A 13,384-nucleotide genomic window follows, 5' to 3' on the forward strand; every position below is an offset into this window, starting at 1 on the left:
CGACAACCTAGTGCCTCGGGAATCACATCTGAACCCGACACCGATCAATTCTATCTAACTATGAGCGCATCACTTCCTATCGAGCCTCCTTCAAGCCATAACACCACAACACCTGTCCGGCAGCATAACACAATGTCGGCGAGGCCAGAGGCTGGACCAAACATTGTGTCGCCGCAAGACGTGCGAGGAATTGAAGAAAACCGACTCTGGTCTTTAAGGACTCTAGTAGCAGAGCGGCTAGGGTTTTTTGGAGGTTTGAATTATTATATTGTTTGAATTATAGAATTGTGTTCTGTCTTATTCCTTAAGAGCAAGTCCACCCGTTGAGCTTGACCGGTCAAGACTATTCACTGCTTTTTTGCTTGTATTTCCACTATTGAGGTTGGCAGGTCAGACACTGTTCACAAAATGTCAAGAATGGTCACTTTCGTAGTCAATTTTCTTGACTACGAAAGTGACCATTCTTGACATTTTGACTAAACTTCGATCATGTTCTGGGTTGTTTACTGTTTACAACTTCAACATTTTTTTTTTTGAGAAATTAGTTAGAAGGTAAAAGTGTAATTTAAAAACTTAAAAAAAAGTTAATGTGCATTTAGTAATTTTTTTTTGTTTTTTAGTAAAACATCAAGAACTTTATTGATTAATCAAGATGATTACAATCAAAAGTCAAAGCATCAAGAATACTAACTGGAGCTTGTTCTATCCATACCTGATCTGTAATAAGCCATAGCAGCTAGCCTATGTGCTACAACATTGGTAGTTCTAGGTGGAAAAATAACATCCAAGTCCCTTACAAAGTGCCAACTATGGTGGATCTCCAGCAGCAGATTGGCATGTTCATTGAGCTCAAAGTCATCATCTCCAATCTCTTATATGGCGGCCTAACAGTCGCTTTCAAGGCAAGCGTCTTGTGCACCAATTTTTCAGAGAAAGTCGATGCCTTCTAGAATTGCAAGCAGTTCCACATTCTTTGGAGAAGAGACATGTTGAACCACTTTAGAGAAACAAGCCACAAAGGATCATCCCTTCTTCTGATCACTCCACCAATGCCTCCAATAGTTTTAGAAGGCAAGAAGCTCCATTAACAATGATTTTGAGCTAGCTGTTGTGTTACTGGTGAAGTCCAATATTTACCTGGATGAGCTGCTTCGTCTTGTGTTGGCCTTTGTTGTGCTTGCAAGAACTGTTGATACCATGTAGCAATAGCAACAACGATCTCATGTGCACTCTTGTTTATGTCATTCCATAACTTACCATTTCTGTTCTTCCACAAGGCCCATAGAAGCATAATAAGTCACTCCCAATTCTCTCGAGTAAGATGTTGGCTCTGAAGTATCAACCAATCTTTGAAGCTGCAAGGTAAGCAATCTGTGATCAGAATATTAGCAATTGCAATGGTTTCTTGGGCAACAGAATAGTGACAAAAAACATGGCTGGTTGTTTCCTAGGTTTCATTGCATAGCAAGAAATGCAACGAGCCTGAATATCCCTTGTGACTTAGGCTTTCACGAGTAGGTAGAATATTGTTTGCAACCCTCCATATACATATTTTAACCTTGCCAGGAACTTTTGTGTTCGAAACCTTCTTCCAGAGACCATGATAAGGATCACCAGAGGACGTAGATGCTAAGAGATTGCCCATTACTCTCTCTTACAATCCAGTAAGCTGATTTCACCGTATATTTGCCATTTTTTTTTCTGGCATCCACCTATATTTATCTACTCTAGCAACTTGACTCAAAGGAATGTTGAGGATACATGTAACTACCTGGGGTTGAAAGTTTGCATTCAACACATCTTGCTTCCATGTGCATTTAGTAATTGGGATGTGGTACTAGTGATAAATACTCTGTTACAGAAAACAAGTAGCAACCATTGCCACCATACTGTTCTCACCCTATCAATAATTTCTATTTCAAAATATCTCATTTTATCCTCTAATTGAACACACACACCATTAAAAAAAATGTCTAAAACTAATCCTTGAAGGTGAGACCTTGACCTTTTGGTGGACTACGTAGTCCACAAGGACCACCGTTGCATGTCAGAAAAACCAGGACTACTATAGAGAACTCTATCCTTGTGCTCCTTCAAATTGAAACAGAGTAGGGATCTTCGTATCCTCGTGGATCAAGATCTGCCAGTGAACTGGCCACACTTGGAACATCATCGCCTTGAAAGACGTCAAGCATATCATATCCTGATTAGAAGAAAGTCGTGGTTTGATTGTCACTAATTGATTTTGTTCCTAATAATCTTAGTCATACAGTTAATACTAATGAAAGAGTGGCAGATTATATTACTAATGGCAACTGGAATAGAGCAAAACTCCTTGCCTATTTGGATAAGAGTATTGTTAATCAGATTTTAGGTATCCCTATACCTTGTACATATCAGGAAGATGAATTTATTTGGAGACCTTCCTCTGCTGGAAAATTTACTATCAAGTCTGCAACTTGGTTGCAGCTTGGCAGTTTGGAAAAACACAAGAATATAGAGCTTTTAGATAAGCTGTGGAAAACTCAACATTCCACCAAATGCCAAGATTTTTGTTGGCTTCTCTTGAGGGGCAAACTAAAAACTAGAGGTCAGTTATCCCAGTTTGGTTATATAGATGATAATTTATGTCCTCTTTGTGATAGTGACAATAAAACTGCTGACCATTTATTTGGCTACTGTGAATTTACTTCTGCAGTTTGGAGACTTGCACAAGTTCAAACCCCACTTGACTGGAAAGAGGGACATTTAAAGGTCTTCCAGGAAATGTTTCTTAACCAGCCATATGACAGTGAAACTTTTGCCAAAGTTATCATCACTTGTTGGCAAATATGGAAGGCAATGAATGATACTATCTTTAAAAGAAATGTTAGCTTCCCAAATGAAGTTATGGCTGCCTCGGCGACCACACTTAATAACATGAAGACAGGTTCCAAAACTGGAGGGATGAGGATTACCTTAAACTACCCAACCACAATTATGTGGCATCCTCCCCCTCCAAACTATGTCAAAATCAATTTCGATGGTTCGAAAATGCACAGTTCTGCTGCAGGTGACTTTGTTATCAGAGACCTCCTTGGCAAGCCTCTTTAGCAGCAACTAAAGGTTTTGGAAATACCAACGTTTCGGTTGTTGAAGTTTTGACTTTGAGGAATAGCCTAATTGTATCAAGACAGCGTGGATTCACACATATACAAGTTGAAGGAGACTCAAAGCTGGTTATTGATGTTGGAAAGGTCACATACATCCCCCTTGGAGGATCGCCAAGCTCATTCAAGACATCCAGCAGCTAGCCACTGGTTTTTCTTCTATCACTTTGAACCATGTGTTTAGAGAGGCAAACTTTGTAGCTGATGCTGTGGCAAATGTAGGTCATAAATCTTTAGACGGTCTAGTGTGGACTAGCCACCTATAAGGGAATGCTTCTAATGCTCTCCATTTTGATGTTGTAAACTCCGGATGCCCTAGAGGCTTCCACTTTTAATCATAGTCTTTTCGCATTTAAAAAAAAAAATCATGGTGCCACTAGAAAATGATCACGTGGCTGCAAAGGAGCAAATAGCGGTTCTTAGTTTTCTTATGAATTAATATCAACTCATGAACCGGGTACACCCGAGCATCACCGCCTTCAAAGAGGCCAGATGCCACCAAAAAAATTGTTGCGTGGCTATAGTGGTTCATTTTGGATTCCAGAGAGATTAACACCAAGGCGTTGTTTGTTTCGTGGGACTGGACAGGACTGGAATACCTTAAGTAATGAAACAAGAGTAATCCCATGTTTGGCTGACATAAGGACTCATTTAAATGAGACAACACAGTCCCCGTATCAGCTCCAACACCTTCTTACATAGACCCCCCAAAAGTCATCGGACTGTGGAAGCTAGGCTTAAACAACGCTGAATCATCTCTCACTCTTTCGCGGTTCAGCCTCGTCTCTCCACTCTCTTTCGCGCTTCAACCTCCTTCAACTACTCTCTTCCAGGTTCAATTTCTTTCCCCTCTCATGCTCATTCTTTTGCTTTGATCAAGAGTGGATTCCCCTCAACCCCCTCTACCTTCTTCTTCTTCTTCTGTATCTACTGTGATTTATAAAATTAAAGACTATGGATTGATTATCTATTATAAATTGTTTATGGGTTGTAATTATTTTATTGATTGATTAAAGATTTGGTGTCTGGGTAGCTTGATCTGCTTAGAATTGATCAATTTCATGACTGGGTTTTTTTCTTCTAACAACGTCTGTGCTTTTATCTTCTTCTTTTTCTGTTTTTGATTGATTTGGATGTTACTGTGAAATCTTAGATATGGATCGAAGGCAAATTATGTGCTCTTATTGGTGGAGTTGTGGCACTTAGAGACAATGTGTGCTTGTACTATGCTTGTGCTACTGATGTTTAATTTGAGACGAAGATGTGTTGAAACACATGCTCTAAATAATCGTTCATTCGTTAGACATGAGACTCGTTTGAGTTATCTAGATAATATTATAGGCAATAGTGACACCGAGTGTGTAAACGAATTAAGAATGGATAAAAGGACTTTTGGCCTTTTGTGAGAACTGCTTCGCACAGATGGAAAGATAAAGAGTGATGGTTTGGTGTCTGTGGAAGAGAAAGTATGTATGTTTTTACATATACTTTCACATCATGTGAAGAATCGTACTATTAGAGGTAGATTTTTTCGATCCAGAGAGACTATTAGTAGGTATTTCCATTCTATACTACAAGGTGTTTTACGATTGCAAGGTAGTTTGTTGAGGGTACCTGATCCGGTACTTGCTGACTGCACAGATTGTAGATGGAAGTGCAATTATGTTTAAGGTTAGTTTATTGTAGGGACTGCAATTATGTTTTTACTGATTGTTTAAGGTCCATCTCTATATATGTGCAGTTTATAAACTTCATGAATATATATATATATATATATATATATATATATATATATATATATTGCATTAATAGAATTGCTTGGGAGCACTAGATGGAACTTACATTAGAGTGCGTGTGCCTGCAATTGACAAGCCAAGATACCGCACAAGAAAGGGTGAAGTTGCTACAAATGTGTTAGCTGTTTGTTCGCGTGATTTGCAGTTCATATTTGTCTTACCTGGTTGGGAGGGATCGGCATCCGACTCTAGAGTTCTTCACGATGCAGTCACTAGGCCGAATGGATTAAGAGTTCCCACTGGTAAGGCTATTGGCCAACAATGTGTAGATTGAATTAAGATTGTTTATGTGCCTTTGACACACTAATAGGAATTTTTATTTTCACTATTAGGTTATTATTACTTTGTAGATGGTGGTTACACAAACGGTGAGGGATTCTTGCACCATATAGAGGAACAAGGTATCATTTGTCAGAATGGGATGAAAGAAATATGCCTAGGGATCATGTGGAATATTTTAACATGAAGCATTCGAAGACAAGAAATGTCATAGAACCCTATTTTGGAATGCTAAAAGGAAGGTGGGGAATACTAATGAGTCCATCATTTTATCCAATAAAGACACAATGCCGCATTATTACGGTTTGTTGTCTTTTACATAATTTGATTAGGAGAGAGATGTTGATTGATCTGATGAAGTACGCAGTATGTGAATTAGATGCACAAAATGGGGAAGAAGTTAATGTAGTTGGCACGCTCGAACTGTCTAATCAATGGACTACTTGGAGGAATGACTTAGCTTTACAAATGCATAATGAATGGACGGGAAGAAGAGCTGTAAGGGCTGCAGGGGATACAGGGGTTTTAGGTGATGCTGCAAGGGATGCAAGAGCTGCAAGGGATTCAAGAACTGCAAGGGAATAAATTGTAGTTTCTGCTTTATTTTTCCTGTGTACCAAGGATCATTATTTATGTAGATTTTGATTTGTTGTGAACACTAGATGAGATAGTAGCTTACTGATTCTCTACATCAGTTAGTTGCATTGCTAGGAGCTATTGCTTAGTAGAGCTTTCAAGAGAATACATTAATGCATTTTAATGCTTAGGAGCTATAACTTCATCTCTATATGTTTTGAATGGTCCCTTCTGATCTTTCCTTTTTTTCTCTGAAACTCTTCACTTCATTAATTGCTTTACAATTACATATGTACTAGCTAGAAAGATGAAGTGAAACAAAACTGAACCAGCAATGATTTTTGGTTTGTTGATCATATTTATGTTTGTTGAACTAAACTTTAACCATGTGATGTTGATTTTATTTAAAAAATGGAAAGTGGTGATGAAAATATAGAGCAAGGGAAGTCAAGGCGTGTATGGACCAACTTTGAAGAAGAATCTTTGTTGAATGTTCTTGATGGAATTGTTGCTGGAGGACAACGCTGCGACACTGGAAGTTTCAAATCTGGTACTTTAATCAAAATAGAGAATGCTTTAAATCTTTTATGTCCACTAATTCCAATATGAAGGCAAGTCCACATATTGAGTCAAAGTTGATGAAACTTAAGAAAGATTATAGCATCATCTATGACATGATGAACAAGAGTGGATTTGCATGGAATGATATCAAAAAGTGCATTGAAGTTGACAATAATGAAGTATGGGATACGTATGTGCAGGTAATGAGGAAGTTTCATTGAGTTTGATTTTTAAGCTAACTGATTTCATTTTTTGAGTTTGATCGATTCATTTTCTTTTTCTATCATAGCACAGCAAAAAGGCAAAGGGATGGAGAAACAAGAAGTATCCATTATTTGATAGACTAGCTACCATCTTTGGGAATGACCGTGCTACTGGAAATGCTGCTGAGGTCCCTGCTGATATGATGGAGGAGCAGAGCAACAATGAAGATGATATAGGCCTTGAGAATGACACAAACCCCATGTCAATGAGCAAAAGATAACACCGGACAATCTCAGGTCAGTCAGAAAAAGAGGAAAAGAAATTATGAAGATAAAATTATGCTTACATTGGATAAATTGTTTGAAGAATCTGGAAAAAGAATGCAATCGGTGACTGATGCCATAGTGAAAGGTAATGAAGATCGATATGATATTGCTAAGGAACTTAAGAACATGGGACTTTCTGTTCTAGACCAAATTGAGGCTTTGAAAATCATTTTGGATAAGCCTCAGAATATCTCTGTGTTCATGTCCTTAGACGATGAAGTGAGAAAAGTGTATTTGCTTGCGGGCAATGCTAGAGGATCTACCTAGCTGCTGACTGAAGATATGTTTTTTTTGTTTTTTTTTTGGAAAACCACAAGTTGCTGCCTTAACACATCTTGGACAAGCCACTGTTTCCTAGATTAACATTCATTTTTGTAATTGCTAAATATGAGTACATTGTGTTGTATTAATCGGTAGACTTGTCGATATGTAAAAACTAACTACTCTTATTTTGATTGTGGTGGCTTACTAATCTATGAAATTGTGGATGTTATTAGTGCTCTTCTTTGTCTATGATTATTTTGCTGTATGTGAACTTTGGCAAAGAACAAGCTAGAACATTTTCGGACACTGTGTGATTGCCATTTTGTGATTGTCTTCAGCTTTCACCTTCCAATTTTCTTTTCTCTCACAGACTCAGAAAGTCCTTCACTTTTCTTCTGCAAATTACCAACTTTTAGTTATCAGCAGTTATGTTTATTAGAAACTCATTCATTTACACTTTTTCCACTCCTATTAACAGATAATATTGCTCAAAAACCAAAATATTGTGGTATTCAAAATTAATCTATTCCAATACACCAACAATCATGGGATATGACTATTTTGACTATTCTGCTCTTTAGTCATAAGCAATACCAAACTTGGGTCATGTATTAATAGGGTGCGGCTGGAATACACCCTACATAGGGTGTGCCTGTGTGGGTCCGGACGTCGTGGCTTCTTCTGGTCCTCAGGATTTGAATTAGAAGGGTAGCGTTGTAATTGCAGAGAAAACGGTAGTTATCAGTTAAATCGCTGCCGTCAATGTGGAGGGCGGAGGGTATTCAGGTAATATGCGAAACGAGGTAAAATGCAGGTTAAAGTTTCCGGTGATGGAGAAACAGCCACGTCCTACTCCCATCGGCCACACAGTATACCTGTTAGAGGAAAGAGGGATCCCGAAAGAGTAGGCAAAGAGTAGCCGTCATCAGCGATAAACAGTCCCCGACAAACAATGGTGTAAAATTTGTAGACCACTGAGCGGAGATCGATGCATTGTCCCTTGACTGAGAGGAGATCGATGAAGTGAAACATCCGACGGCATTGCCCCTTGTATCAGATTTTGGAGGCGCTTAGAGGGTCGCTTGGATCTGGTAAGTGTGTATATTGATGAGACGCATGTCTGGGTATTTATTGATGTTCAGTGGATGAGGTTTGCAGAAATCGAATTAGAATATGCATTTGAGGTCTTGTAGCTTACAATGTATCCGTGTTGGGTTCAGAGGAAGTGTGAAGGTTGGCTTTCTAGCTACTGCTGTTTGTTATTGATTGGTGCCGTGTCAGCTTATATGGTATTACATCTGTGTCAGTGTAATGCTCGTACCATTTAGTCAAGATAGGAGTTCGTATATGTGGTTGTTGTTCGGTTTACAGTCAGATTAGTTCTTCGCTTGTTCTGTTCTACTTTTCTGGAAATTCTTTATAGTCAGAAGCTTAAGTGTTCTGCTCTGTTTGTATTAATGATGGTCCATTTGCCTTCCAATGGTTCACTACTGCACTTGGAGGTGTGGACTTACATCAAAAGAGTTACTTTTGGAGTGTTAATTAACTTAATTTAGACTACTGCTCTTATACATTGCCTTAATATAAGCTCCGATTCATTTCATTTATTCATTTGTTTTTGCCATGTATCTCACATTCATATGGCATTCTCAAAACTAGTTGGTCGGAGAGAATTTGTGATTTTCAACGTTGTGAGATCTTGCTTAGGCTTAAAATTAGCTCACTATTTGGAAGCAAGAGTCTAAGCTATAGGATATTTATTTTTGTATATTGATCTATAAAATTTATGTAGGAGAGACTGGAAGATGATGGGTTTAGAGTACGATATGCACGAAATTAATTCATGGATTTATAATTGGTGAATAAAGTGAAGATCGTAAGCCAAACTAGTGAACTTACATTTGGTGTTTCAGGCTTTTTTTGTTATATCTAAATATCTAATATGATGTCTGTTTAACCAAATGAATAAACAAACCCATTTTTTTGTTTTGGGGAGGTTGACTAGACAATGTTGCCATTGGTGTCAGATTGTTTGAGATCTAATTTTTGCATTGAAGTTTGCTGGTAGAAGATCTCGTTTACTTGCATGGGAATAGTTAAGCTTTTGCACTTTAAACTTTACATGGGAGCTTAGTTTTGATGCTTGGTTTGCTTGTCTATTGCAGTTGATATTGAATAAGGTTCTCTTGGTGGGCACAAGTAGTCAGACAATGATCGGCAGGCCAATAGTTCCTGATGCAGCAGTTCATGCAGTTGTTGAAGAGCATGTAAGTGTGCCTCGTTTTCTTTCTCTTATGACTCGTGTGTGAGTGTGAGTAGTACTAACTGTGCTTTTTTCGCACAACCAAATGGGATTAGAAGAGCAAAAGAATAAAGTTTCGGTATGAAGAGGAGGGTTCTTGTAGCCAACTTAAGAGAAGAGTATCTAATTCCTTCTTAGCCTTTCTGTAAAGCTCAGGGAAAAACTAATGGAATCTGGCTTTATTTATGTATGAAACATCATGACAGATACAGGTAGAGGGAAGATAGAGGTTAAAGAGATAGTAAACTTCTGCCAGTAATCTGGAAAATGATGCATCAAGAAGATTCAATGTTGTTATTTTATTTCACATATGAACTGATTACGGAAGTCGAAATTAACAGCTTCCTGGTATATTTGGCTCTATCATTCCGCATACAAATGCATTTGACTGACTTATTGGGTGTAATGGGAAGATATAGAATAAGGTCTTCGACCTTTAGAATAAGCATTTAGAATAGGCATATATTTGCTCACTTTGCTTTTCCGTAGGATCTGGTATACATTTAAATTCGTTAAGGTCGAAATAGCAAAACTCCTTATTCAGTACCTTATTTGTTTAGATCACTGCATCTAAAAAATGGTTGGTGCATCAAGTGCTTAATTCGGTATTTGTGAAGTTTTGGTCTTTTCCATAATATAGCACTCCATATATCAGGACAGCAGACCTGTGAATTAACTGAGGGTTTGGAACATACATTTCATGTTCATCTAACAGGTTAGCATGGACACAGATGAAGGTGGTCTTCGCTACAGCGATCATATTTATCATGAAAGATTACCATCAGATGAAGACGAATCAGAAGATGAAATGTCAATTCGGTTTGGTAAATGCACAGAGGTAACTGCGCGTTCAAAGGAGGCAACGGGGAGTGGAAAACCGGCTGAATCAACAGAACTGAGGAAATCACCTGGAATAGCACAAGAGGACAAAACATTACCTGATGTTGGTGTTGAAAGGCCTGAATTTGTGAAACATACGGGGGCTGCACAGCTAAATGGTAAGCATTTTGAAGACCTTACAATGGACGATATGAAGGCAGTATACTTCCCAACCGTACAGGAAGCAGAGAAGTTCTTGTCATTGTACTCACGAATACTTGGTTTCAGCATACGGAGGGATAGGTTGCAGAAGGAAGGCAATGACATGGTGGTAAGGAGGCAGTGGGTATGTTCAAAACAAGGACTGGCAAGTATGAAGTCGAGCGAGCATAAAGGTGTGGATAAGAACAAATTTACAAAGCATCAGACCATTGGGGAGCAGAAGAAATCGAGGAGGAACATAGTACCTAGGGGAAGGAGATACACAAGAGTTAACTGCCAAGCTGCATTCAGTGTTAGATATTGCAAGGAAAAGGAGCTATACCGCGTGACAAAGTTTATACATGAGCACAATCATGAGCTTGCCATGTCCCATGAGGTTCAGTTCTTGCGATCAAACCGATATGTTGAAGACAAAGATATTGCTCAGGTTGAGTGCCTTCGTCGCACACAAGTGTACACTAGTAGGGCTTATGAGCATCTGGTAGAGCAAGCTGGGGGACACGACGGTGTCGGCTTCATCATAAAAGATCTGTACAACAAGATTGCTGAGAAGAGGAAAAATGCTGAGCTGGATGGGGATGCACAGGCCGCATTGACTTGGATGAACATGAGGGGAATGGAGTCACAACAGTTCTGCTGCAAGTACAGTTTGGATGAAGAAGGCAGACTAGCCAATTTGTTTTGGAGGGACTACCAATCATTTTTGGACTACAGCGCATACGGTGATGTGGTTATTATGGACAGCACATACAAGACAAATATGTATGGAAAGCCACTTGTTGTATTTGTTGGGTGCAACAATCATAGAGCTACTGTTGTTTTTGGATTTTCCCTTATACGAGATGAGAGGGAGGATACGTACACGTGGGTGTTCAAGAACTTCCTTGAATCCATGGAACATAAACAGCCTTCATCGATCCTAACCGATGGTGACGAGTCAATTAGGAATGTGGTAGAGCGAATGATGCCACAAGCTCGGCACAGGTTATGTGCATGGCACATTGGCAGAAACATAGGGGAGAATGTGAAGGATGCTGCTGCTCAGAAAACCATTGGGAAATTGATTTATTCGTCAATGACTATCAGTGAATGGGAGGCTGCTTGGCACTCAATGGTGGTCAGAAATGGGTTGTCGGACAATGCATGGGTTACAAGCTTGTACAACAAACGGGATAGGTGGGCGGAAGCATTCTTCAAAGGGCATTTTTTTGGAGGAATGTGCAGTACCCAACGAGTGGAAGGCATGCACGCAAAGCTGAAAAAAGAGATTGGGAGGCACACTAGACTATGTGAAGTTATGCCAAGAATGGAGAAGACACTTGGGCGCATGCGGAACCGAGTATTGTATGACAACTTCAGGTCCAAAAATAGTGCACCGGTGTATGAGACGCACATGAGGGGGATCGAGGAAGATGCATGTAGGCTGTTCATGCATGACATCTTCATTATGATCAAGTCACAAATCATGTTCGAGAGGAGGTTTGTTTTAGTGCAAAAGGTACCCTTTCCTATCAATGACACAGTGATATTCTATCTTGCCCAATATGACAGGCCTGAACGACGGTGGTGTGTTTAGTTCCATGGTGACCCGGAAAACCCAAAGTGGCAATGCTCTTGCAAACTATTTGAATCTGATGGTATTCCTTGCAGTCACATTTTCTGTGTAATGAAAGATCATCTTCTGTCCAGATATCCCAAGAGTTTGATAAGCAAACGGTGGACAAAGGCTGTGGGTGATTCAACAGTTGCACCAAAACTGAAGGTCCCCGGTCATGACAAGTCAGCACAGGTGGCCAGGTATTCTGCCCTCATATCAGAAGCAGCCAAAGCGTGCTTAAACTACTCATTTTTAGAAGAAGGATTCAAGGTGGGAATGAATGAATTTGCAAGGCTGGTTCAAACCTCAAGAGAATTCAACACAGTTCCGCCTACGGACACATCAAATGTGCCTCCGAGTAGCAATGTTGTGAAGGACCCAAAAGTATCACGAACGAAGGGGATGCCTTCTAATCCTGCAACAAACCCAGAGAATGGGAAGAGCGAGCAGCGGTTGTGCGGAAAATGTTTAATGCCCGGTCACAACAGGCGCACTTGTACAGTTGGTGATGAAGAAGGGGTTCCCAATCGTGCCAATGCAGCATCAGCAGATTCAGAGACTCAGATGATACCTTCAGTCCCTTATCCTGCACATTCAGTACCTCATCCTCCTCCTAATTTATCTGTCTATCAACCCATGGAAGCAGAATTTCAATGGAATGGCGCTAGCGGAAATGGTCATGTTGCTCAATTCCTATTCTTCACTGCTTCCCAGCCTTCTAATCCTGCCGTTGGTATCCCGCCTTTTTCATTCAACCTGAACCAGTCCGCCGAAGATGTTGCTGGTACGTTGATGAACGGATTCTATGAACCATACCCACCCACCGGCTGGCAGCCCTGACGTACCACGTCGAATGTGGATTCCTATTTTGCGTTACACCAATGTTGTCCACATTTATGCAAACCCCGTGGTCATGTTGAATTATTATTGTTTCTATTTCTATGTCATTTTGGTAATTCACAGGAGGGGAAGTGATGTTGAATTATTGGTAATTGACAGGATGAAGTGATGTTGAATTATTAATGATCACCTATGATGGAATTATCTCCGTTGTTTTTGGATGATATAAGTGACTTCAGGTAAGATTTTGCATCAAATGCTAAGCTTCTGCATTTACACGGCCAACGTGTGACATATATGTTGCACTAATATCCTTAAGTGCAAATATGTACCATATTTACCGATTGTGCCTTCTCTGCATGCCATTTTTAAGTACTGAATCGTCATTAGAATGTTCCCAGATTTCTTCATGGTTCGGATTGCTTGACGAAATATTGCTTCCGGGTTAT

General features: G+C 39.6%; 1 protein-coding gene across 1 annotated transcript; it reads left to right on the plus strand.

The window, feature by feature from the left end:
• The first annotated feature begins 8,145 nt into the window (after nucleotides 1–8,145).
• LOC133717412 (protein FAR1-RELATED SEQUENCE 5-like) lies at nucleotides 8,146–12,094 on the plus strand. The gene is made up of 3 exons (XM_062144122.1): nucleotides 8,146–8,246; nucleotides 9,321–9,422; nucleotides 10,173–12,094. The coding sequence occupies exons 2-3, from the start codon at nucleotides 9,366–9,368 to the stop codon at nucleotides 12,072–12,074; spliced, it is 1,959 nt and encodes a 652-aa protein (XP_062000106.1). The 5' UTR covers nucleotides 8,146–8,246; nucleotides 9,321–9,365; the 3' UTR covers nucleotides 12,075–12,094.
• The last annotated feature ends 1,290 nt before the right edge of the window (nucleotides 12,095–13,384 follow it).

The sequence above is a fragment of the Rosa rugosa genome, chromosome 6 (genome assembly GCF_958449725.1).
Source record: "Rosa rugosa chromosome 6, drRosRugo1.1, whole genome shotgun sequence".
Lineage (NCBI taxonomy): Eukaryota > Viridiplantae > Streptophyta > Magnoliopsida > Rosales > Rosaceae > Rosa > Rosa rugosa.

Bases quoted from the DNA above. Each gene is read 5' to 3' on its own strand.
- LOC133717412 (XM_062144122.1), top strand. From the start codon at position 9,366: ATGATCGGCAGGCCAATAGTTCCTGATGCAGCAGTTCATGCAGTTGTT. The intron at 9,423-10,172 runs GTAAGTGTGCCT...TTCATCTAACAG, and splicing joins ATGCAGTTGTTGAAGAGCAT to GTTAGCATGGACACAGATGA.